The 26,244-nt window shown below is 39.7% G+C and overlaps 1 protein-coding gene across 1 annotated transcript in view; it reads left to right on the forward strand.

Annotated features, from left to right (window-relative positions):
* LOC142964380 (leucine-rich repeat transmembrane neuronal protein 4-like) overlaps positions 1 to 18,735 on the forward strand; it is a 39,010-nt gene extending 20,275 nt beyond the window's left edge. The window contains 3 exon segments of the mRNA XM_076104676.1: positions 18,405 to 18,564; positions 18,567 to 18,650; positions 18,653 to 18,735. Coding sequence (XP_075960791.1) covers positions 18,405 to 18,564; positions 18,567 to 18,650; positions 18,653 to 18,735 — 327 coding nt within the window.
* Positions 18,736 to 26,244: the final 7,509 nt, after the last annotated feature.

The following is a 26,244-nucleotide window of genomic DNA, read 5'->3' on the forward strand; positions in this document are numbered from 1 at the left end:
CAGCACATTCGTTTTCGTAAGTAAAGCTACAAAACCTGTGAGAGAACAGCATTTGTTACAGTATAGCACTTGAGCTCTACAGGGAGACTTGTAATCGAGGGGGTGTCTGCCCTGAGCAGCAGCAAGATAAATCCCCCCATGGAGTCCAAACACTTGTGTTGGTGGTGGCTGATGATTCTGCTGAGGCTAGCTGGCTGATGAGGCGCATGAAATGAGGAATCTGTGGGCGGTATAAGACCGGGCAGTGGTGGGGAGGTAAAGGGGCACATGAACGTACTAAAAGCAAAAAGAGATTCTTATTTAAAAATAGACATTAGCAAGATGATAGGCTAACAATGTAGTTGTGTCGAATAGATGTGACCAGCTGATGAGAACCGCTGATAACATGATTGACAGTCCCAGACAAAGAAAGCAGGAAATTATGAGTGAGCTTGCGTGGGAGGAGTGAATGGTAAGACATATTAAAAATAAACTACAGGCCTAAGCATTCAGAAGTAAAGTCTGAACTTTCGCTAGAGCTTCGCACCATTTCTTATTCACAGCAAATCAACTTCTAGCTTGAAGACAGAAAGTCAAAGTATGGCTGACTGTAGTTAAATAACGTTTTTTTCAGGATGCGTCTCATCATTGATGATATCCTAAAGCGATGGAAATTATCTGTTCTCATGTGCGAATCGCTCCACTGATCCAAACCCTGGGAAATAATTTCAGCATTCAAAATAACACTGACTGAAACAAGCAAACCGTAACACGATAAATTGGAAAAAGGAATGCCATGTTGTGTAAGCAATTCAGTAGTTGTTTGTTATAAAAAGTTGTATTTTCCCGAAAGCATAGATAACAACATGGCTGCTGCAGCCTGTAGCGTACCACTTGAGAACTTGTGATGTATTTTTACACATTTCCCTGATAGATAGTATAGATAGGCAGTTTGATTTCACTAGGCAACCAGGGGCAACCAGGGGCCCCTCTTATCTAAACCTAAATGGGAGCAAAAGCTACGAAAGGCCAAGCTACTGGGTTTGTTGTTATTGTACTGGGATTCCTCTGGAGGCAAATGTTTCATTGCTATATTTAGTAACTCCAGCACTGGCTCTGAAAGGATCACAGGGTGACATTCTTTTCCCACCTCTATGTGAATAGCAACTTAACCTCCAGCTTTGTCTGTTCTCCACTTTCTGCCTTTTTTCTATGGAGTTTTTTTTACCAACTTTCAGCTCATTGCTTTGGTTTCATGGACCCTCAACTTGAATGGTTCACTGTCACCGCTCTCATCTATATCATTTTTAATCACAGGTAGCTGTTTTCAGTGAAAAAATAAAACAAAACGGATAAACAAACTGTACAAGGTGACCAGCATCAAACAACAGACAATCAGAGTCAGTGGATTGAATGGAGGCTCGTCACTCAGTTTTGGCAATGCCACCAATTTTCCATCATATTGTACATTCACGTTTTGGACAACGTATTTATGATGCTTATTCAGCATTGGATGCTATATAGGAATTTGAAGTGGTATTATACATTGGAGGGAGTTTTGATTATCATGTGTGGCTTTAAGACCGGTGCCAACACTTGTACAGTATAACATCTGGCTGTGTCTCAGACCATGTCCTGCAGTAATTGCATTGCAATCTGTTCGTAATACGTTTTTACGTCTGCTTTCTCCAGTGTAAATCCCTATCCAGATATAATTCGATTGCTCAAGACGCATGACAGCATTAATGGAGTCAACACTGAACTGGGTAGATGGCAGAACAACTGCACTGTATAGTCAATATGTTACTTTCACAGTCAAAACTGTGTAGAGAAGATAAAATAATAATTAAAGGGGATTCACAGTTTGCCTCAGTGGTGGCACTGGAGGAAAGGTCGGGGGTCATCGGAATCAATCCTGTTCTTAATGTTTGCTGTGTGAATATTATTAACATGTCTTCTAATTAACTTTCTTTTAAAGTTCTTTTTTTTCGGCAATTGGTCAGATGATAATCCATAAAGACAAATAGACCGAGGTGGTCACTTTTTGCAGAAGAAAAAAAAATTAAATCAAAGACTAATAGTTAAGTCAGTGTAGATTTATATAATACGCAATGTCTTTCATTTCCAGTTGCATGATTTTTTTAGATAAACACGCAAATGATCCCCAGTCTGCAGCTACGCAATTAATCTGCACCCTAATTATCCTTTTATATGATTTCCTTAAAAACCCTTATTTCAGCAGGTCTGTTTTCACCTCCGCTCTCACTGCTCCTTCATTTTCCCCAGCTATTTATAATCTCCAATTTCCTCTTTTTATCCTTTTTTTAAGCCTTTTACTAGGGTTCAGAGGCATGTAATAAACATTTCGGAGGCCCTTGTGGCACGGTTACATACTAACCATCTCATTGCCACATAAAATGAGATATGTGCCCCTATTTGCACCAAGGTCCTGTAGCTCCATCTCTCTCACAACGAGAGAAAACGGCCACAAGGCTGGCAGATCTCGACCATGGGCAAGAGGTTCAATTACTTCAGTTGTCATGGAGCAATAAATGACAAATTAAGTGGCTGGCACCGAACACTGCTTGAGGGAGGCTGTATCCGAATACTAATGTCAGCTGCGTCTGGCAGTAAAGAGAGACACATTCAGAGAGCCCAAAGTTTGCAAAAGAAAAAACAGATAAGGTTTTTTTCAGCAGGATATATTCTCTACTCGATTCAGAATAATTAGGCCTCTTGGATCCTCAGTTGCTTGAAAGATTGTACAGTGATGTCTTAATTGCTATTTAAAAGAACACCTTCTTGATGTGTATGTATAGATACAATAAACAGCTGTGTGTATTGTTCAGTTGTGTTCATTTACACGAAGGCCTGTCTTGTTACATTGTTTTCAGTATTCCATGATCTTTGCTGCAATGGACTGGAACAGTCATTGTAATCCTGTAATTAGTGGAGTGTGCACACAGAATTTAGACGCTGGCTAATGAAAGTGCTCTGAGGCTAAAAGTCTTGGCCTGATTCTTGCGTCACAGGAAACACCATGTTCCTACCTAAACCAAAGGGCTTTATACATATAACTCAGACTCTTGTCAGGCTCAGCTCCACATAGTCAGACTTAAAGTCACCATGAAACAGAAGTCAGAACTTCTTTATGTGAATGTATATCTCCCTCGCCCACCTTTTCACATCAGGGAGGAAAGGAGGGAGAAATAAATTAGGCCTCAGACAAAAAAACAAACACCTCCTGATATCCCTCTGCTAGCTGAGCCAAGTGTCAAGTGTGGTTATGTTGGGCGGGGTTAGCGAGTTGCTCCAAATCTAATTGGATAAATGTATTTATATGCCCCTCAGTTCAAGATGAGTTATCAAACATTTTGTAACATTTCATAAAATAGAAGTTTCGCAGAAAAATAATTCAAAAGATATTTTGTAATTTATTTAGCAACAAGAGACGCATGATAAACAGGGACACAGGATTAGATTTGGGTAATGTATTTTTATTTCACTGTGTTTTTAAAGGTGCATTAAACGAGATCACCCCCTAAATTAAGAATTCCAATATGTTATTTCCTGGCCTCGGAAAGTTTCAATCAATATTCGTGAACATGAGGTGCTATCTCTCAAACCAGAAGTAGTTCTCAAAGTTGTGATTTCATTAAGTATAAAGTCTGGAGCTGCTTCTAAAACAATGAATGGTAGACTGATCGTATGGATCCACAGAAAGTTTCTTTTCTTTTTAATACCCAAATGAGCTTAATTCTGTTGTGGCGTTGTCAGTTCTGAAACAGAAAACATACCCTTATACTCAGAACATCCCCCTTTATGCTCTAAGTGTCATCCATAACATCTTTACCAATGTTTTACTTGATGACACCACACATTTTAGTTTCAGCACTCTGGCTTTTGGATTCGGGAGAGAGTTACGACCATCGGAATAACATGTATTCATTTTGAAAATTGGTGTATCTCTCCTTTAGATTTTTGGGGGCACTAATCTGTCAGGCGACCAGATTTCAAACCAGAGTACTGTCAGAAGTAACTGAGTTAATGTTATTGCTGAGCATAGTTTGATAGTCAACTCCTAGTCTCCTTGCTGTTAATTCTTTATTTTGAGCACTGCTAAATAATCAAACTGAACCCATAGATCTTGTGAACAATTACATGTATCTTCAATCCTGCATGGCTTAAAGAACAGATGCAGGGTTTTGCTTTTTCCAGAAAAACAGAAAGTCTCCTTATATCACTGCAGGATACAGCAGACCCCGCTGACATCTTTTACACCTCCCTATCCTTCATCAAATCGCTGATTATAAATGCATGTTGTTTTGAAAACATTGAGGTTGCTGACCTCCACTCCTCTGTTCCCTTTGTTCTCTCCACTTGTTTTTCTCATGTGATTTATTGCTGTGCATTCTGCTGGGTACATTTCACCCTGTTCAGCAGACAGACAGCGCAACTGAGTCATGCTGCAGCAGTTTTGTAAGGGTAACAAATCGTTTGCACTGGGACTGTGAACTTACATCCTCAAGGTGACCTGCAGGGAAATCCTGTCAGGCTACTTAAGGTGACAGCTGAGCACCTAAAGTATGACGCGCACACGGGAGATATTCTGCAGTAAAATGAAGGAAGGCGTCAGACAGTTGAGATTCATTCATCTTAATACAGTTGACCATCACCCTGATGTGTCCACAGAGGTGTTAGTTAGACAGAGGAGGAAATGCAGGGAGACAGAGAGAGGAGAGGAGACAAGCAGACAAGGCTGGGAGAGGCTTCTCAGCTGTAAACACAATGTTCTTTTCCCACCATCAGTCCTCTGAATAGAACAGTACCTGTCTACCTGTTGGCAACATCCTGGCAGAGAAGCTGATTTTGTGGAACTTCTGCTAAGCACAATTCAATGACTCCCAAATGCTCGACAGCACTATTATTTTGTTAAGTGAAATTCTGTCACACTTTCATATAAATACATGTTTTTATGACACAACATTACTGCAGCACAGCAGTGGTTCAAAGTACAGATACTTCACGACGGCAGTTACATTCCTGTTTTAAACACCCACCGTCTGTAAGGGCTTTCCCATAAGATATATTCTCCCAAACAGGGAATAATGCATTTTAATTGCCTGCAGTTTGTCTGTAATAAACACTGGGTTTTTAGGAAAAGCTGTATTGTAAACAAAAGGAAAACAGCAACCAAATATTATCACCGTTAACCGAAAATACAAGGAACAATATGTCTGTTTGATTGACAGGTAATCTAATGCCAAAACACCACAGCAGTGACAGCTCATGCTGAATGCCAATATGGTTAGTCGCCCTGCACACTCTTACCTGCTCATCCAACAAGCTGCTTCTTTCCCTGGAATATTTTCGACTGATCTCATAAAAATGTGCAAAACACATCCCTCGACAGATCTTTGAGTTAGCAGATAGTCACTAACCTTGGTGACTAGGTACACAACCACAACAATGTTGGCATTGTTCTTGCTTTTCTGCAAACCACAGGACCCGTTAAATGTCAATGTTTTTGAACCGAAAATACGTTTCAGAAATACATTTCATCCTGGTATCACGCTTGCAGAAACGCACAATGCCACATGGTAAATGTGGTGAACGATTGCTTATGATTAGGTAACAAAACTACTTTGTTTAGGTCAGAAAATAATATTTATTTATATATTATACCACCTAACTTTCAATAACACTTGATATACTACATCACTTACTCTGCTCGTCGTTCGTTGTGTAAAAGGAACAGCGTGTAACACTTAGGGGGATTAATTCGCAGCAATGGAATATAATATTCATAACTGTGTTTTAATCAATGTATAATCACCTGAAACTAAGAATTGTAGTGTTTTCCTTAGCTTAGAAAAAGGCATTTATATCTTCTTAGGGAACGGGTTGTCTTCCACGGAGTCCACAATCTTGCACCGCCATGTTTCTACAGCGGCGCAGAACGGACACTGGCTCTAGTGAGAGCCTTTCGCGCTATACGTTATCTGAAGGTAGGGATGTGTTCCGAAACTAGTAAACAGGCCCCGGTCCTAAATTACTGCGGTATTGATAAACCCAGAGATTACTAGTGTTTTTATTAGTACTTTTTAAGGTTTTGATGTAATCTATTATCATGCTGCAGCTGTTCTGCTCTCTCTGTTTGGCTGAGCTCCTCCAACTACACACACACATAGACACAAACACACACACAAAGTGCAAGCAGATAGGCCGCTGTGGTGAAGTGAACCAGGGGAAGTGAAGGATACTCAAGTTGAGGGCAACTACCCTTGTTTCTATACATGCAATAAAATATTTGCGACTAAAAAGCCAATACTTTATCAATACATCTGTGAACATGTAAACGAAAGTGAAACCTAATTCAATCGGCCAACGCTGCTCCGTTAACACCAGCAGACCAACATGATGGGCCAAAAGCTCCTTTTTTTTGTAAAGTTTAATTGGTTGCAATCTGCTACACACCACAAGATGCCACTAAATCTTACACACTGGGCCTTTAAGTCACTTGCTCTCAGCGAGTGCAAAAACGTCAACATTCAATCTATCCGTGGTTTGTAGAAAAATACAATGCCAACTTCTTTTCTGGCGACTGGGCTGAGCTACTTCACAGTAAAACACTTTCAGGTGTTTCCCAATATGTGGCAAGTGGAAAGCTTTGGAGGCATGGGCAGCATAGCCTGCTGGATGACCTCACATGTTGAGCAGGTGAAGTGGTCCAGCTCCCAATACAATGGTAAAGCACATACCACTGCTATAAGGGTGCAACTGTGCGCCTGGTAGCATACGCCCCTTTGTTTGACAGGGGGAATGTATTTGTATCACAGCACTGGCCTCACGCCATTTCACTAGCATATTATCCTTCTGCAATATTCACATCTCATCAATCTTTGCCGGGCCTTGTTCCTTAATAACAAACCTGATCCTCTCAGTGCAGATCATTCCTCTGTGGAAATATCACGCAAGGCCAACAGCTGGCTGCAGTTCATCTCTTGTCGCCTCACATTTTCAGCCACATCGATATTGGATAAGTCTGTTTAAGTCCAGAGGCTGTTTGAGACTGTAGTACTTAAACAGATGGCCATCCTCTAGTCCTCTTTAGAAGGAAGCAGACAAACACAACAGGGGGATGAACCAATTCTGCATTTCATTGTCTTGGGTATTTTTGGCATTCCAGTGATTCCTAGCAGGTATGTCAACCAATCATGAGGACAGAGACCAAATCAAAAGCAGGACAATGATGTGTGTGTGTGTGTGTGTGTGTGTGTGTGTGTGTGTGTGTGTGTGTGTGTGTGTGTGTGTGTGTGTGTGTGTGTGTGTGTGTGTGTGTGTGTGTGTGTGTGTGTGTATTTGTGCCGGTTTCTATGAGATTTATGGTCACTATCTTTAAAGCTTTAATATCAGAGCAGAAACGAAAGTGGATATTTACATAATGACAGAGCACATAAAATATCATTAGGCATACACAGATACACACACACACAATCTTCCACGGCAATAACAGTTAGACATACAGCCCATTCTTTAGAGTTATCACCATGGAAACTGGACAGGAGTGAAAATCATGTACTATGGTGGATGATGGAGCAATGGCACAACAGCATCTTGGGTCCTCCACTGTGACATTTATATGAAATGGTTTAGCACCGTGTACAAACTTAATCTGTCAACTCCTGAAATGCTGAAATGTAGCCTGTAGATTATTTGTTACTACGTGTGCATCTGTTGCTGTGCTTCGACCACTGAACTAATGCAGCTCTGAGTTGTTAGAGACTATCGGAGATGAATGAAAAATAAGTGGCAGTGATGACTTCATTAGCAACTCAGCTATACATGAGTAGCCAAACAGGTTCTAAGGCTGCGTGGCTGGATCAAAGATAGCCTAGATACTTTCTAGATTCAAGAAAGCCAGCTTCACCTCCAGACACGTTTTAGGACATGTATGATATGTCCCCCATATGTTTATTGTCCAATGCTCTTATTCAATTTACTATTAACTGAAAAGTAGTTGTCTGATGGTGTCACTTTGCTGAAGCCATTAGAGAACTACTGCAAGACTAACTTTCTCTCTGCACTACTTTTGCACTCTGCATATGTAGATGATCTTGCAGATGTAGTGATGAACCCACAGAGATTTCTCACTCGACTGCAGTTCTATGCAGATTTATGATGTCTTTCAACTCATTGTTGTGGTTTACTGCCCGCATCTTTACTTCGTTGGTTCACTGTTACCGCACTCATTGGTGTTTCTAGACGTAGCAGGTGGAAAAAAAGCTCTGATAATCCCACAGTCTGCTACCCCCCCCAGCACCGAACAGCAGACAGACAGAGTTAGAAACTCGCCAGTGAAGATAATGGATCATTTAGCTGCTAAAGAGGCAGTTATTTCCCTCAGGAGCTGGTGGAAAGTATTATGTCAATTTGTGTTTACAGCTTGTTTGCGGTGCCCCCAAGTGGCAAAAAAAACTGTTAATTAATCCTCTAATGCTGATACTGGTTTAAGGTTATGTTTGGGATGGTATTTGTTGATTGACATGAATAGTAGCCTATCTCACTGCTGTTTCGTCATCTCCCTCCTCAACCCTATCCCTATTTTCCCAAATTTGTATTTTTCTGGCTTCCATAACTGACAAAGTTGGCCAGGCGAGAAAATCATTCCTCAATCACAGACTGTTTTCTGGCATATGTAAAAATATGTCATGAGTAATTTGAATTTCTAAATCTTCATGATGCAGAACTTTTTTGCGCGTTCTCTAAATATAGCAGTGGAGGAGCGATGTAACCGAGGAACAGCTTTCTCATGACTAATTAGCTGCCTTGTGCACAATTCAGGCATTTGTCAGAGTTTTCCTTAATTGGCAGATAGCTTGTTAGCTTGACTACTTCATGTTGTTGTGTCTCACCGACAACTGCAACAGAGACGGGAGAGAAGAGTGGAATGAAACAGAAAGCAACAGTAAAAAAAGCCAACAGGAGGATTATAGCAGCAGCCTCTTCGGAGTCAGACTGATGTCTCCCCCAAAGCTGAGTTTAGTTTATCCCATCCCCACTTTAATCCTAAACCCCAAACCCTGTTTTTAAATGTAACTGTAATCCCCAAATTAACCCCTACTCCAAACTTTAATTTCACACTTTCACATAGTGTTTAGTTATGCTGAACTCTGCAGACTTGTTATTGAAATCCAAACAGATTCAAGAAGTTTCAAATAAGAGACTCCAACTACACATCCGTAACATCTTCCTGTCAAACGAAACATTGCCCAACTTTTCTCATCCGCACAATCAATGAGCATTCAATCTGAACCAAGGTGATTGTATTATTACCATATCCATTAAACACACGTCTGTCAGACTAGTCCTTTGTTTCCTTTTTGAACTTACAGTACTAAATTATCAGTGATTTGCAACATCAGCTCGGTATCTCATCTGGGCAAAGCAAGGCTGGTAAACTCCAGAGATCCATTAGAGTATGAAATAGCTTGGCCTTGGTGCACTGAATTTCTTTCAGTTTTTCTTTGAGTGTTTGTCTCTCTTGACTAGCCGCTTTTCTTTTGGTGAGGAAAATAAGTCCAAGAAATACCTTTCGTGTAATATGTTGTCTATTATTAGTGATCTGATTTAATTTTTGAGTAACTTTGTTGTATTTCTATAACATGCGACTGTTCGCTTGTTTCTGCTTTCCTCCCATTGAATGCCGGACCATCTCTTTGTGATCCTGAAAATTAATAAGGGGGTTAAGACCATAACTGAATAATTATTTATATTAAACCTATAATAACTGACTTGGTTATCAATACATCATTTACATTTGTCATGGCGCATGGTGAGGACTCAAACGCAGGTGTAGTGAAAAAGGTTTTAATGAACCAAAAACAAAGAGGGAATCCAGGGACAAGACAAAAGACGAGGGGGAAATCCGGCAGGAAAAGGCAGAACAGGCAGACTGGAAAACCGGGAACAGGACGAGCAAAACGGGCGGGTAGGTCGGAAAACAAACAATGATCTGGCAGTGGGTGTGTGCGCGGCAGGGGTTTAAATAGTGAAGGAGGCAGAGTGAGCAGGTGAGAGTAATGAGCTGAGTGTGACTGGCAGGTGCACTGAATGAACTGATTAGGTGAGTGAGGAGCTACAGAAAGAAACAAAGACACAGAACACACAGGGCAAAGCCTGATCGTGACAACATTATCATCTTTTAAATTGATATGGTTGAAGCTTATTATACATCAAGCTGATACGGAGCAAGATTATCATCCATTTGGAGTCGTGTTTCTGGCCACTTGATGAATGTAAGACCAATAAGATAGCGTCCAATAAGATAGCGTCCAATAAGATAGCGTACACTTATCATTGAAAATTACGCTATGAGAGCACAAACCAAACATAAAAGTTGCGGACCAAAACCAAAACAATTTTACCTTTCACATACAAGTAGTGATGTGATCCTTTGTAAATGTAAAAATGTTGATTATAGCAGCCTTATGAATACTTTTTCTGTTTGCTTTGGAAGAAACTGGTCAAGGGTACACATTGTTTTATTTTCCCAGTAAAGCAGAGTTGGTCTACCTGTGCAACCAGAGACCAGATGAAATAATACCACATGTAGCATTATAAAAAGAATCCCTAACTGCTTCATGTTGTACACAGTGGGAATGTCAGTAGGGCATCTGGTATTTATCAAATTGGATTACTTAAGGTCTCTGGCTGAATGAAAAGCCTATGTTATGGATTTATTTTTCTTGTCATAAATGTTATTGGAATTGTATCAAGGAGAGCAATTTTTAGTCCTCAGTACAATGCATGCAACAGAATGAAAGCAGCGCTTAGCTCCAACTTGTGCATGTGATGTTTGTGTGTGTGTGTGTGTGTGTGTGTGTGTGTGTGTGTGCACTCAGGAACGTGTGTGGGAGTGTAAAGAGAGAGAAAAACAGTCAGTGAGGGAGAATGAAGCAACAACCGTAGCACACATCGCTTCTTACAGGGATTCATTTATGCATCTATATTTATTGGTATCCATATTCAGGTTACTTATACCTACAGACATCAGGAAAGACTCTGTAGTGACTCATAAATTGTCCATCCAGTAAATAACAGTAAATCTCACCGTGTGTTGCCAACATTGATGAGCAGAAAATGGAATGAGCAGCATTAGGAGAAGATAAATCCCCACATCTGAAGGATTATGGTTATTTTGACAAATGCTAAGCGCTTTTCAAATAGAAATGTAATTACATGGTGAATATTAAAGTCAGTATAAGATGATCTTTCTGGAATTCTAACACATGCAGTATTATAATGTACAACTTTCAGTTGCCGTTCAGACGGGTGTCAGTTATTTCTCTCCTGATTGCTGAATGAGTATTCATCCTGGCTTTTTTATGCATATGTGTAACATTCATAATAACATGTACAATACACAAAGGTTGGTGGAATGTAACTAAGTACATTTTTACAGAACATTACTTTAGTATTTCCATTTCAAAAATTATTACTTCTACTCCACTACATTTATATGATAGCTTTCGTAACCAGTTACTTTGCTGATTAATATCTATAATACAAAAATATAGTTCAACTAATACATTATATGGATTATCATAGGTAAGCTACCCAGCAATACATGAATATATATATATTGTGTTGTTATAATCCACTAATTTGATGGATATGATAATGAAATGGGCCATTCTGCAAAATTAATACTTAAATACTTTTTGTGCTGTAAGTAGATCTTGATACTTTTATACTTTTACTTGCGTAATATTTAGAATGCAAGACTTTTGCTTGTAACCGAGTATTTTTACACTGCAGTATTGCGTGAAAGATGTGAGTACACAGTATCTAATTTTATATTTACCCTAAAGTACAGTATGCTCCACTTAAACTAGTTTATTTGTAATGAGCTCAAGGTCTATGTCACTCACTCTGAAATCTTTTTTTTAAATTCATCCATGCTAAGCAACAATCAGGGAAGAAGGTCTTGTGGCCATTAGCATGCCATTCAGCATCCATGTGTGTGTAGCTTAATAGACAGCCATGATAATAGAGGCTTGTTTGTGCTCTCTCGCCTCAGCGTTGACCACTGAGTGAATTATCCAGCTGACAGAGAGCAGCAGCACGGCTCTGGCGGAGGATGTTGTTTATATGCCAATGAGAGCTCATGCCTCCCGTGCCAGTCTGAGCCATGCTGGCACGGTGCAGCTGCCTATCACCTAATTGTGAATCATTTAGCTGCAGCTTGACCTACATTCAGAGATGTGCAAAGGGGGACCACCTATGTGAATGTTTTCATTAGTAATCCAAAGTTAATAGCTCAGGAATTTGAATTAATTGTTGTGTGATGTGTCACCAGATTAAACGTGTGCAGTAAAGTGCATTAGGGTGTGCCAGCGGAGTGCTTTATCGAAGAATTGTACCTTTTGTTGTAAAACACGGAATTTGTCAGAGACAGTTTTACGTAACAGATTTTGCTGATGTAAGGGCAGATTTCCTGTCCTATCTTTATGTTAAATGAGCAGTTTTACATTTCGCGAAATACTGTGCACTTATTTAGTTTTTGCTGAGAAGATTGACACCACTCTCATGTCATACAGTAAAAATGAAGCTGGATGCCAGCCACCAGCTAGCTTAGCTTAGCATTAATATTAGAAACTGGGTGAAAGGTAACACAATCCACCTATACCAGCTAATCAATTAACATATTGTATTTTTTTTGTATATCTGTTCAAAACCCAAAGTGTTTACATTCTCTGTGATAAGCTAAATATGAAGCTGTAGATAGCCAGCAGCAGCTGGACAGCATTGCTTTATATTGAACTTCATATTTATCGCACAGACAAGAAGTATCTTCTCATCTAGTTCTCTGCAAAAAAAGCAAATAGGAATTTTTCAAAATGTCAACCATTCATTAAATATTTTTTTGCATTGTGTACCTTGTGCATTTTTTATCAACAGCATACATAAGAATGGCTCATGTTATCAATACAAAATGACTTGGTGTGTGCTACACCAAAAGGTTTAAACCACACACTGCAGTGTTGGGCAGAAATGGCTAGAACTGGTAGTGAATCATTTGTCATGTTGCCTGGGGTGAGGATTTCAGTGCTTATGTTTTGCTGAGGCTAAAATTGTATGAAAACCACACTCGCATCTCCTGTGATTTCTGTCTCTGCATCAGGCCGACTGGAATATATCTTTCCCAGCTTCCGAAATTCCCCCGATGTTTTATGTTATTCTTATTTATACTTATATAGTTGTTACCATTTGAAGCCTAAATCAATTCCCAGACCAATTGAGAAGATAATTTAATTCAAACAGAGGTTTCCAGTGTTGAACAACGAGTCATTCTAGCTGAAAGGAAGATGCAAAAAAAAATGGGATGTATTAACCTCATATATCAAAATATTACACAATATACACACTCAATAAAGTACCTGAAATAGAGGTGTAGTTTCCACAGGTAGCAGCCTTTTTATGGGACACTCATTGTTTTCTGTTCTCTTTAAATTCACCTCAGGGTAAACAGGTTGAGCTATAGTTTAAACAGTTAACATAAAGTGAGGACAAGATCGGGCTGATGCCAGATGCCCACTTTATTGCCTTGGCCAGTCGCCAGTGACTCACTGAATAACGACTTACACTTGTCAAGAGGAAACAAGGCTATTCTTGGATAGCTATTGTAATCAAGAGATTTGAATTCATTTTATATTTATCGGCTTGTGTGTCACACAACTAGATTGGAAAAGGACTTCCTGAGCCATTAAAGTTGAGGAGAGATGCTGATCATGCCTCGGGCAAAATACTGTATGCAGCGTTCAGCCCTAAGCAGCTCTGTTGGCAGCTGTCCAAGCTATGCTAGCCAATGAGTCACCTCTCAAAGAGCTCCAACCATAACAGCCAACATTTCCTCAATATCCCTGATTAAACCTGAATGCTCACTCAGCTCAGTTAGCCAAAAAGGCTTTTATTCTTTCTTCTGTGCTAAGACCTGAAACTGAGCCTGTTTTTACTGCCTCAGAAATGTAAATATTTAAACGTTATCTCACTGATGGAGAGATGGCAAGAGGCTGCATCTGCCCAGTGTGAATCAAACAATGATTATAATGCAATGTTTGCAATGCCAACATTTTAAACAGCATTAATTCCAATTTAATGACTCTTAACTGCATCGAGACTTGATCACACTAATGAAGAGAGCTGGCATTAAATTAATTGACTTTGTTTTGATCATTTATATTTTCTACTTGAGTAATTGGTGGATGCTTTTATCCAGAGAGAATACAACTGAGGTAGAAAAGCTGCTTGAAATCTTTCACAAAAACACTGGAGAGGTCCTAATAACTGGTTGGCTAATTGAAAGACAACAATGATGTTGTTGAAATCTAAAATGTGACCTTTTGGTTGCCAGACAGCTGTTTTGTTTTAATAAGTAGACCAACTCTCTATACCCCAAATATACAAACAGGCACATTAGTCATCCGTATCTGTGCTGCTTCAGCACTCATCATTTTAGACACTTTGTAACCTGTTGTAGCCACGTAGCCTGGCTCTGTTTGTTGTTTTGTTGATATAGATTTCAAGGAAATTATGATACAGACATTCATGGGTGAATTCTACTGACTTTTGTGATCCCCTGACTCCACATGAGGTTCACATTTGGGATTTTTAATGAAATGTCTTTACTAATATTCTTTGTATGTCCATGAAATTTGGAACACACATTCAACGTTTCCCTCAATATGAATTGTTATCACTTTAGTGATCCTCGATCTTTTGTTTTGACCCCAATATCAGGTCAAAACTCTTATTTGTCCAATATGTGTACGGCCAAATACCTAAAGAACTGATGACATCGTCAACGTGTTAAACATTATGCCCTTGTTAGCATTACAAAACACTGTGCAGTGCAACGTATCGTCATACAATGGTTCGTCTGATATACTACAAAATGTTACTCCTCATTTTGCATGCATGGCCTTCAAATTCGCAGATGTTAATCAAACTGGACTTCCTGGACGTCTTCATTGTCTCACCTCGACCGTCGCAGCCCGCTGCATTGTTTTTCCATTCTGAAAGCCTGTTTTGTCTTATTAAATAGAATATAGGAGAGTGCACCAAAATATACAACGGAGCAGAGCACATTTAGGGAAATGTCATTTGAACGATTCCTACTGTAAGTGTGAAATCTTGCTATTTCACATCCCACTGCTTCACTCACTTTTTGAGTGATGACGAGTGTTGAAGAGTTACAAATTCAGTGATGTTTCTGTCTCTTTTTAGTGTCAGTAGCACAGCCACTGTAATGAACTTGACTGTAACGTGACTGCAACTTAGTGAGCTTCAGAGTAAGAGTGCACATTATGTAAGCTACAGTAGGTGACAGTTCAAGCAAAGTGCTGGAAAAGGTAGCAACTGACTAAAGTGTTGAGGAGGAGGCAAAAAAAAACAGAACAGGGTCGTGATACAGTGTGGTATTTTAAGAAAACTTGCCAGGGGGGATATCATGGTGTATTTGTGTGTATGTGTGTATCTCTACATGTCAATGTGAGTTTTGATTGGATAGACGAATAAAAAAATGTGCATGCATGTTATTTTGGAAATGGGATTCAGTGACTCCACTTCTCGCTGAGAGATGTCACAACTCTGACAGCACAAAGTCCAGGCCGAGGCATTAGCACACGTGTTGCATCACACTAGACCTCCTGGGCGAGAGGAAAAAAATGAGTTTGACATTGGCAGCATGTGAAATGTCTGCCGTGTCATTTGTGAATGTTACGGTTAATGTATATCACACACATAAAGTATTTTTCATTTCTTTGAGTTTTAAAAAAGGTCCAATTCCAAACAGCACATTGCATACTGAGACAAAAACCTTGACGTTGATGCATCTGCCGCAGACTGAAGATAATGTTTTTTTTTAAAAAAGGAAGAGCTACTTGTGTCACCTTCTTTGAGAAGGTTTAAATCAATCTGCACAGTGATGCCTAGTAGAATATATGTTTGAGCAGCAGAAATAACCTGACACAACAAACAGGCAGTCACAGTTAAACCGTTGCATTGCATTCTTTTGCTATTCTGATTATTATGAATGACACAAATCCGTCAAAAACCCCAAAATGCTATTTTGGTCCAAAACAAAGGCTATGTGATTTATTGTAACTGTTTAGGAGGTCATACGCTTTCTATTTTAAGTCTTTTCATGCTGCCTGGACTGTCCATACTGTTTATAGTGAGGAGACATATATATCTTTTCAAAGACTTATTTATGTATTGAAGGGATGGATTGAGATCTGTAGATGGAAGCCAAAAAAGTCTTTCATTGTCTCAGTAACTGCAGCTCAGTTTATTTTATGGCACCTTTGGTTTTTAGCCAGGATAAACTAACAATGCAAAAGTCAAACAGAGGAGGAAAGAGATGCTGAAGAGACAAAGGTTGTAAGCGCTCTGCCAACTACTGCTGTACACACAGAGAGAGGGCTATTGGTTCAACCAGCCAACCGACCAAATTTATGACTGCACTTACATGTTTGACTCTATTTCAATAATTGGAGAAAACAAGTCTTTCCCCGTGACAATTTTTACCGAGACCTCCCAGATTCAGACCCCCTCTCTGTAGCTCATTTTGTATTCTGAGCATTGTTGTTCATGCATTTTCTATTAGGGCCTCTGAAGTAGTGTGCAAAGTTCAGCTGTTGAAATAGACAATAGAGTGTTTTCAACTAATCTTCTTATTAAAGCGGAGAGCAAACAGAGCCAGATCATTTCATGAAAGGAAAACATAACCTTTGGAAAGCTATGATCTAAAATGCAAGCGTCTGAATGGTCTCAGGGCTGTGAAACTTGACCTAACCAGATACACAGAAAACTTAAAACTAAAAGCCATTTCTGCATCAAATCAGCTTCATGATTCAATAAAGTAATCCAATCTAACATATTTTACAATAGGTTTTATGCCCACAACTCATATTACAGTGATTTTTCAGGCAGGCACTGTGAATACTGCAGCTTGTGGGATTTTACAGTAAAAATTTGGAACAAATGGTTTAACGAACAATAAACAACATTAGTTGTAACAGTATGTTCATGTATTAAGCTGCACATAGTGAAGTTGAATATGCAGTGTTTGAAAATGGGAATACTTAATTGCTCAGAATAAGACTGTTAAAGGCCATTTGAAATTCAGAGCAATTAAAGTATATATCAGCAAACAACACAGAGCCGGGCCGGTGAGGCGTGCATGTGAGTCTCTGTGAGAATGCCCCACTGGCTAGCTCATGGCCGCTGCTCTGCATTGTACGCATTCGGCGGTTACCGCTTATAACTCCCGACACCATTGTAGTGGAAATTCCCCCCAGGTCAACACTGTTACTGTTGTTTGCATTGTTCGTGCTGTTAGCTGCTAGCCACCGGCTGAGAGCCGCGTGAAGAAAATCCCTCAATCATAGATATGCTCTGTACTTGGAATTTAGCATCTTTTAAAACATTTTTTTATATACTGCCATTCAAACGTTTTGCCACAAAAGCTGGATTGGGGCCAGTTAGATGGCTGAGAGGACTACTCTTTATTTTTTATCAATGTCTTTCATGCTTTTAGATTGTAAAAAGTCCTCAAATTGAATCAGTGAATATCAGCTGAACATATAATTGACAGAGCCCTATGCAAACACTGTTATGGTTCGATAATAATCTGCAAACAAATTCAAAATCAAAGGGTACTTGGGAGCCAAAGGAAACAACAATATTAGTACAGCGTATAAAGAAGAAAAATAACGGGTGATTCCAAACTTTTCAATGTCAGTGTATGTCTCCGTGTGAAATCAAGTGCCGCATGTGCTCTGCATTACCTGCCATGCTTCTATACACTGCATTGTGTTGCTTTGTGCATTTCAAAATGCAGAATGGGAGTGCATTCATATTTTGTGTGAAAGCATTAATAGACATTACGGTATTAATATCAATATTGCACAGGCCACGATGCAGCTTTATTCCATTTAATTGACATAATTCAGACCACAGCAACACGTAAAACTAAGAGGGGTCTTTGAATCAGCAAAGTGCTTGTAATGTAATAAGCACTCTCTTCTAAATGGAACCTTGACTCCATTTAAAAGAGGGCAAAAAATATGTGTGCACTCTTGCTTAAGGCTTTCATCTTGCATATAAATCACTCCAGCTGAAACTGGGTCTTTGAGCACCACAGATTTTCAGGTCTTGGGGCGCGCACACTGTATCAGCTGCCTAGGCTGTATTAATGATGACGCTGTGCCACAACCGCATGAAGTAAATGAAGCCAATTCCAAATATTCTAAGAGCAGATAAAAGTGTTGAAACAGAGGCTTTTTTTGGCTGATTTAGAAAGCTTACGCGTGACTCTCTTTTTCTCTCCTTTCTCTTTTCTGCTTTCTGTTTCTGTCTAGATACCGAGGCAGCTGAGTGCTCTGACGTTGTACAGGTATGAGCAGTCGGTTCTGGATTACTGCCATGCCCACCTGTCGCTGCACCTCAACGTGGGCATGGAGCCCCCAACTCAGGCGCTGGAAGGTCCGCGGCCAGCCAAGTACCGCCCGGGCATAATGGCTCCCCTCCCCTCCGAGCCTGCGCTGCCTTGCCCCTAGAACCACCCCCACCACCACTGAGCTGTGCACACTGTGAGGCTCTGTGTCCAAACTCCTGTATGTCTGCTGCACAGAATCAGTGGACCACTCACATGAAACACAAAGCTGTGTGGGAGGGAACTGGGTCTGGTAAAGAAGCAAAGGAGACAAATCTATTGCAGAGCATCCTAGACCCAGAGTAATGAAAGTGGAAATATTTCTCGGTGGAAATAAAGGAGTGCAGCAGTATTGATTAGTGAGCTTCTGACCTACCTGACTTTCAATGACCTCAATTAGCAAAGGAGGCTGAGCAGCAGCATGACTTTCCACGTTCTGCTCTGCCTCTTGAGGAGTATTAAGGCTAATAATTTAATGATTTGTTAATCTTATTAAACATATTTCCTCGACTGCTCCTCATCTGCTCTCTGCTGCGTCAGGTAAAGTAATCAAATGCAAAATGCTATTAGCAGGGAAACAGCATGATAAGCAGTTGAGTAGCAGAACAAATGAAAGATCAGCCAAGCTTAAAGGTTTTCGGCTGCTTTTTCTGATCACACTGTCAATCAGAGGTCTCTCTCTCTAACTCGCATCCCCGTGGCGTTTTTCACCTCAAAGAAATGAGCAACCCAAATGAAATTACCCAAGACGAGAGGAACAAGTCAGAAAATAACGGACAGTAATTGTCATATAAAATGTACAGCCTACACATCTTGCCGGCAGTAAGCATAATTTACATGGTGACTTTTGATTTCCCTAATGATTTGGGATGTTGATCACGTTATAATTAATTTAATGAGAAATAAACAGATGAAAAATAAACACCAGATCTCGGCGCACTGGGATGTTCGGATATTTCTTTTCACCATCCATTTAAATCACTCTTGTAGTTAATGGTTTTTTGTTTGTTTTTGTTTTTGAAATGTGTCCTTCAACCAATTATCTGATTGTGCACTCATATATCTACATGTGTGTGCTTTTTACAAGATGTTACATTGTAATATATGCTAAAATAACCTGTGGTAAATGACCAGTAACAGTGTCATTCATCAAGATCAGAGGTATTAACCTGACCAACTGTCTGCTGTACTTAAACAGCTGCGTAGGTGGTTAAGACTGAAGAGCACAGCGCTTAAGGCAAGACTGATAAATAATCATGCGTGCTATTTTTTTGCCTTAGCGATGGTAACTTTCACTTGCTTTTCTCTCCTCCTGTGACTGTGTGTGACCGTTATCTGAAGTATATACTCCACTCTCTCTCTCTCTCTCTCAGTCCCTCACGGACTTTTATGTTGCTTACGGGAAAGGACAACTTGTGTACAAAACAATACCCAATTAAGGTCCTGGGTATTAATAGACAGCAGCTCTGGGTTCTTCACACACAAGTAGTGTGCCATGGAACTGGGGAAAACTAAATGTAATATAATTGGAACGTGTGTCAGCTGGGAATTGACCGTTAGTTAAACAACGCCCCTGAACAGAAATTGTCCAGTCATAGTTAAGCAACCATAATAGGTGCAGCAGGCCTGTCAAGCTATCTCCACGTGTTGAAATGTTGCACATGGAGCTGTAAGAGGGTTCTGTCTTTTTATCTAGCCTATCCAGAACCATAAACACAAGAGAAAAAGTTTATAAATTGGATTAAACTGTGTTTGTTTGCTCTAGTGTAAGCTGCAATCATTGATAAACCCAATAGCTTATGCCTATACCATTATGTCCAAGGCCAAGGAGCATTTCATTATAGTTTCACTGCATTTTGTTGGGTTACAGGTTACGTTAAACAAAAGCGCCTTTCACATGTCCCCACTGCATGGCTAATATATCAGAGTGGGGCAATTTTAGCAGCTCTGTCCTGCTCTTGTTGTGCTTTTGGATTTTTGGACGTTTACAACCTGTCAAAACTCACTACCAGAGACAGCATTACACAAACGCACCTGTGTGTCCTGGTAAAACCCTTTTTTCTCTTGTAATGTTAAAAGTGAAACATCATTTTCAAACATACAAACAATAAAGCATAAACGTAACCTCTGTCTTACTTGTCCATGTGTAAGCTAAGTGGAAATAGAAACAAACAAAATAAAAATGTATGAAACTGTCATCATACTTAGGAGCTACCTACACTAGTATAGCTAAGACAACTAACTTGCTCCACACTGCAATACAAGAACAATACTGGTTGTTTATTTCCATGTTCTCTTATAAACTGGTGAGGATGCAGATTATCGGAGCAAATGTTTCATTTTGCAGCTTAATTAGCTATAGCTAGCTACAGGTGATACAATCTGCCAGCATTAGTTGTCAGTTCAGCTGGAAAAATCAACAGTATGACTATTAATTTTGATTGGTAAATTTTCCCAGGTAACGCTGTGCGAGAACAGAAGGCTTGACAGGCATAGCAACAGTACTAGGGGCTTAGCAAGCGGTCAATTCTATTTCGCTGAGTGGCTTTTTTTTTTTTTTGAGCAAATAAAATGCTTTTGAACGTGTGACATAAATTAAATTGTCCTTTAAACATTATATATTTATTAAATATTTGTTTTTATTCTATTGTTTTTATAGGAATGTTATTTTCCTTGGGTTTTTTTGGGGCGGGAGGGGACATAATGTGTCCAGAGATGTACAATATTCCATCATATTTTAAGATCATTATCAAACCTGTGTCCATCTACAGTCGTGGATAAACTGTAATCTGAATATTTCAATGCTGATTGTATAAAACCAGTCATCCAACATCATTATCACAAATGAATGACATATTGATTGTGTACAACTGCACACTTGTATGTCAGATTTTCAATGATCCCCTAATAACAGACATTTTGTAAATGCTCCGCCTGGTGTTCCTCTGTGAAAAAGAAGAAAAAAAAATCGTCAGTGCAGAAGATATATCTGCTTATGACAACACGTTCTGACACATGACAGATTCACGCTGCTGGAGGATTAACTGCTCTGTAGCCGCACATGCGGAACAGTTTAACGACGCTGATAGACTGCACATACTGCACTCACTTCAAGTGTTCAGAAGAGCGTTGGGTGAGAGAGTCGGGACAGGGAGGAGTGGCAGATGCAACAGAATAGCATTGAGACATATGTGTTCACATGCATTTACACAAACAGGCTGATGGCTCGTGATGCTTCAATAAATAACCACTTCTGGAGCAGTTCTGTCTCTTCAACTTCATCCACAAAATAAGAATATAATTATCACCCACAGCACGTCTTAAATCCACTGTGTGACTCATGGAAACACAAGAGAAGTACAAGATATGTTTGTCCTGGAGTTTGCCTAAACCAGGAGGGTTGCTCGATGATTTTACAGGTCGCAAGATGGCTTTTGGAAAAAAGCGTTCGAATAGAGAAATGCTGTCATCTGTAGCCTTGAAACGATTCAACCTGTAATCAAAAATCGACTGAAATAGCCCAGAAACAAATACATAACTGTTCACAGTTTTGTGCATGAGCACTCAAGTCAGAGGGTCACTGAAATATCTTTTTAAAGGACCATGTCCAAGCCTGTACAGTGAAGGAACAACAAGCTCGGTGCACCTTATGGTGGCTGACTGACTGTTGTTAATATCCAATTCAATCATTGGCTTAATTTACGGAAATACAAAGTGTCATGGTAATGCCAAGAGATGTTTTATGGTTTATTATTCACGTGACATTTTATCTATTTGGACAACATATTGGTCTTCCTGACAATCTGTTGGCATTTTTTAGGAAAGCAGACACAAGCTATTTTCTCCCTCTTCAGAGCTGTCAAAGTAAGCCAGACAATGTAACACTTATATTACGTGGTCTTAAAACCTTCTCATCCCTCGTTCTGTTTCATTGATTTCCTCAAGTGATCTTATTTCTGTGGGATTCAGGACGTCATCAAGAGAGCTTTCTACATTTACAAGACTCGTAAAAAAAAGCACAATAAACTATAGGGTAGAAAAAGTGTAAAAAGTCAGGATAGCTCCTTCATTTTATGTACTTTCTCTTCCCTCCAAACAACTGTGTGATTCATATACAGTAACTCTGTACTGTTTTCTTAAATGATGATAAAATCCAATAAAACCGGGCCAGATGTTTTTGCTCTTGGCATAGTCTAACCTATATTCCTCTCACGAATGCAGAGCAGTTGGCATAACACAAAACAAGTTGCAATGTTTATTTTTTAAAACTCTTAACAGATGTACGGTTCATATCAAACTTGGAGGGCAAAACCATAGACGCTTTCCTGTTCGGCTGCACTTCAGGCAGCGGTGTATTTATCTGGAAACATGCGGCTTTGTCTCACCCACGAGTTTCTGGTGTATTTGAAGTATTTCAATTTAAGGTCAAGCTCAAGTTTCTGTCTGTCTTTGTCCGTGTCATTTTGGAGTTGTGTTGCAACTGCTGGCGGGCAGGGCAGCTGTGAAAGCGCTTGATTTCCCCTGGGAGCTTTATTGCTGCTATGCCCACACTTTGCGATTACCTTTAGCATCTCACAAGCTCGCTATGACAATGGTGCTGCTAGTTTATTTTTAAACTGTCTCTTGAATCACAAGGCAATCGACTAACAGAGTCAAAGGTGTGGCGGCTTCTTAGCGCTCCCAGTGACTCATACCTCTGTTTGTCTGGTTTTAAAGTTGCTTTAATCAGCAAATTGAAAAGTTCTGTAACTCCCACATTCATATTCATTCACCGAATCCTCTAGTTAATACATTAAAACTATCTTTGAGTATAGGCCATTATGCTGCAATGGGATGGGAAGAGATGCCTATCCCTGTATAACCAGTAATCTACTCAGTAGTGTCATCATATATAAATGATTGAGGTGAGGAGGGGGGCTTTGTAAATAAAAGCAAGTCGCTTCACAGGGTTATTAGCATGTTCTTTGAACCCACCCTTTGAAAACACCCTCCCCATATAATTATAAAATAATGTAACATTTGTAGAATTCGCTTCATTGTGTACTGTACCATAATTAAAACCATAATGTCTTTATGGAACTGCTAATGAGCGCCACAATGTAGACATTAATAAGACCTTCATACAAAGACAGAATTGCTGTCCTTTGTGGTGAACTGGTGACAGCTGTCTTTTTGATTTAATAATTGATCTAAATATTCGAGGAAGGTTAAAATAAAGTATGAATTTAGGATGAATAAAATGTAAGATTCACCCCCTGCTCTCCTAACTGCCCTACCTCCAATCAAAATAGAAATTAAAACACCCTCTCCCGTTTCCAACCTCCTCTCACCCTCCAATAAGTTTGGTTCAGTCCCTTACCCATTGTCATTATGCAGAAACAAAATCCTAATACAAAATACATCTTCATCTTTTGAAATAATAATACACAATTCACATGAGGATGTCAGTATTATTGGATGAAGGTTAAATCCAATAAGCAACAGAGGCTTTTCCTTGATTCCACTGATTTCCTGTAATGGGGCTTCAACAAAAGACAATTGGAAAAAGACATGTTGACACACTAAGAACAGGGTCAGTGCAGGATGATGCTTGACTGAAAGCACATTTGGTACTAGCTGTGGTGAAAGGGACTGCCCAGCCTCCTTTCAAAATAGAAAAGACAAAAAACAACAACGTATTGCAGCTGTTTCAGCCACTCTTCTCTCGTAGCAGAGACCTGAAAGCCAGGATGATGCATAGTTAATGGCTGCTATTGAAATAGTTTCAGAATCCATCTGCCTCAATGCCACAGTCAGCGTTGAAAACACAAATCAATTATGATAAATAGAGCTGTAGTTAAGCTGGTATTGTAATGTGTGGTTTATATTAAAGGCTGAATGTCACTCACTTGTTCTGCTCACGTCAGGATTATAGTTGCAGTGTGCGCTATAATGTGACAATTCTTCATCAAGGCCCATCCCATGTATTTAATCCAGATTCACATTCAGCTGCAGTTTAGATGACAATTGGGTCGGCTTGCTTCGAGGATCTTTTCCTAAATATAGATGGATAGATAGATAGATAGATAGATAGATAGATAGATAGATAGATAGATAGATAGATAGATAGATACTTTATTCATCCCCAGGGGGAAATTTGTCTGTAGCAGCAGCAAACGAAGTTACACAGTAAAATAAAAATGTGAAGTATGGAAAATGCACAATATATACAATACAATAAAATAACAGAGCAGAATCTATTCATTTAAATGCACAATATATACAATACAATAAAATAACAGAGCAGAACCTATTCATTTATAGAACATTAAGTAATAAAAAATGCAGAATAAATGCACAGTATATACAATAAAATAGAATGGTATTAAATTAACTAAGTAGGAAAACTAAACTAAACAGTAGTGCAAAAGAAGGCCAACAGCGGCAACAACCGTGTAGCGGTGTTGTCATTTGAAGGATGATCTGGCCAGAGGTGATTTATTGTAGAGTCTAATAGCAGAGGGCAGGAATGTTCTCCTGTATCGGTCCTTGTGACAGCGGAGCTGAATCAGTCTGTTGGAGAAAGTGCTCCGCTGTCCCTGCAGTAGGTGGTGGAGAGGGTGGTCCGGGTTATCCAATATGGATAATAGTTTCTTTAGTGTCCTCCTCTCTACCACCTGTTCCAGATAGTCTTGTTTGCAGCCAATGATGGAGTTTATTAAGTCTGTTGGTGTCTCCGGCTCCAGTGCTGCTCCCCCAGCAGACTAAGGAGAAGTCCAGTGCACTGGCCACAACAGACTGGTGGAACATCTCCAACATCTTGCTGCACACATATATTATTTACCTTAACGCTGACTCACAGATACTACGTTTCAGTTGTGACAGATTGTGTTCCCACATCATTCATTTCCCCAAAAATCTATGAGTAAAAGGACGACACCTGTAGCAGGCTGCTCACTGCTTCAGCAAAAGGAATAACCAGAAGTGGCTCTCATAATTCATGCAAGGTATAATGGAGCTAGGAATGACGTAGACAGACATTCATGAAAACATACTTACATCAATCATTATTCTTTCTATCAAATGTCTAGTTAGTGCGGCATATGTCTTTAGGGATATTTATAACTACATTGTGTCTTAAGGTGTTGCGTCTCTGGTCAGCCTCCCTTGCATGATAATTATATTGGTCACCACGCGCTGCGTATTGCACAGATTGGTATTTGTACTGAGGAAAAAGGTTGCTAGGCAATCCATTGAGATCTGAGAAGAGGTCTGTATGAGATGTGGCGAAGACAGAGAGCTGGCAGTTGCTGGGTAAATTGCAAGTAGACAATCAAAGTCATATCACACTGAGCTGGGGAGCGGAATGAGAGGAGCAAGCTGCTGAAGGAAGCTGTTTTCCTCCTGTCCTGATCCGCGGCAGCAAGTGGTTGATATCAACAGGCGCCATGAACAATTAAGTACAATCCATAAATTCGTCAGTGATTGATTGTTTTATTTTGAAGAAGGAAAAAAAAGAGAAAAGCTTGACATTCATCATAGTCTATTCAGGATATTACATTCTTATATCAGTGACTGACATAGTTAGAAAAGCTTTGGATTGGGCTTTGAGCAAACTGCTTTGATTTTGAGTGGGACAAGTGAAGTAGGTGGCATAATTGGGTTCAGACTCTGTGGAGACTGAGTGACTTACCCCCCCACCCCCTCTCCTGAGCATCTGAAAAAAAAGCCACCCATAATAAATAATGGGCTGTTGATGAAACAGCACAAATGTCTTACACCCGACC

Source organism: Anarhichas minor, unplaced genomic scaffold (genome assembly GCF_050575085.1).
Source record: "Anarhichas minor isolate MPS153535 unplaced genomic scaffold, ASM5057508v1 ptg000030l, whole genome shotgun sequence".
Taxonomy (NCBI): Eukaryota; Metazoa; Chordata; class Actinopteri; order Perciformes; family Anarhichadidae; genus Anarhichas; species Anarhichas minor.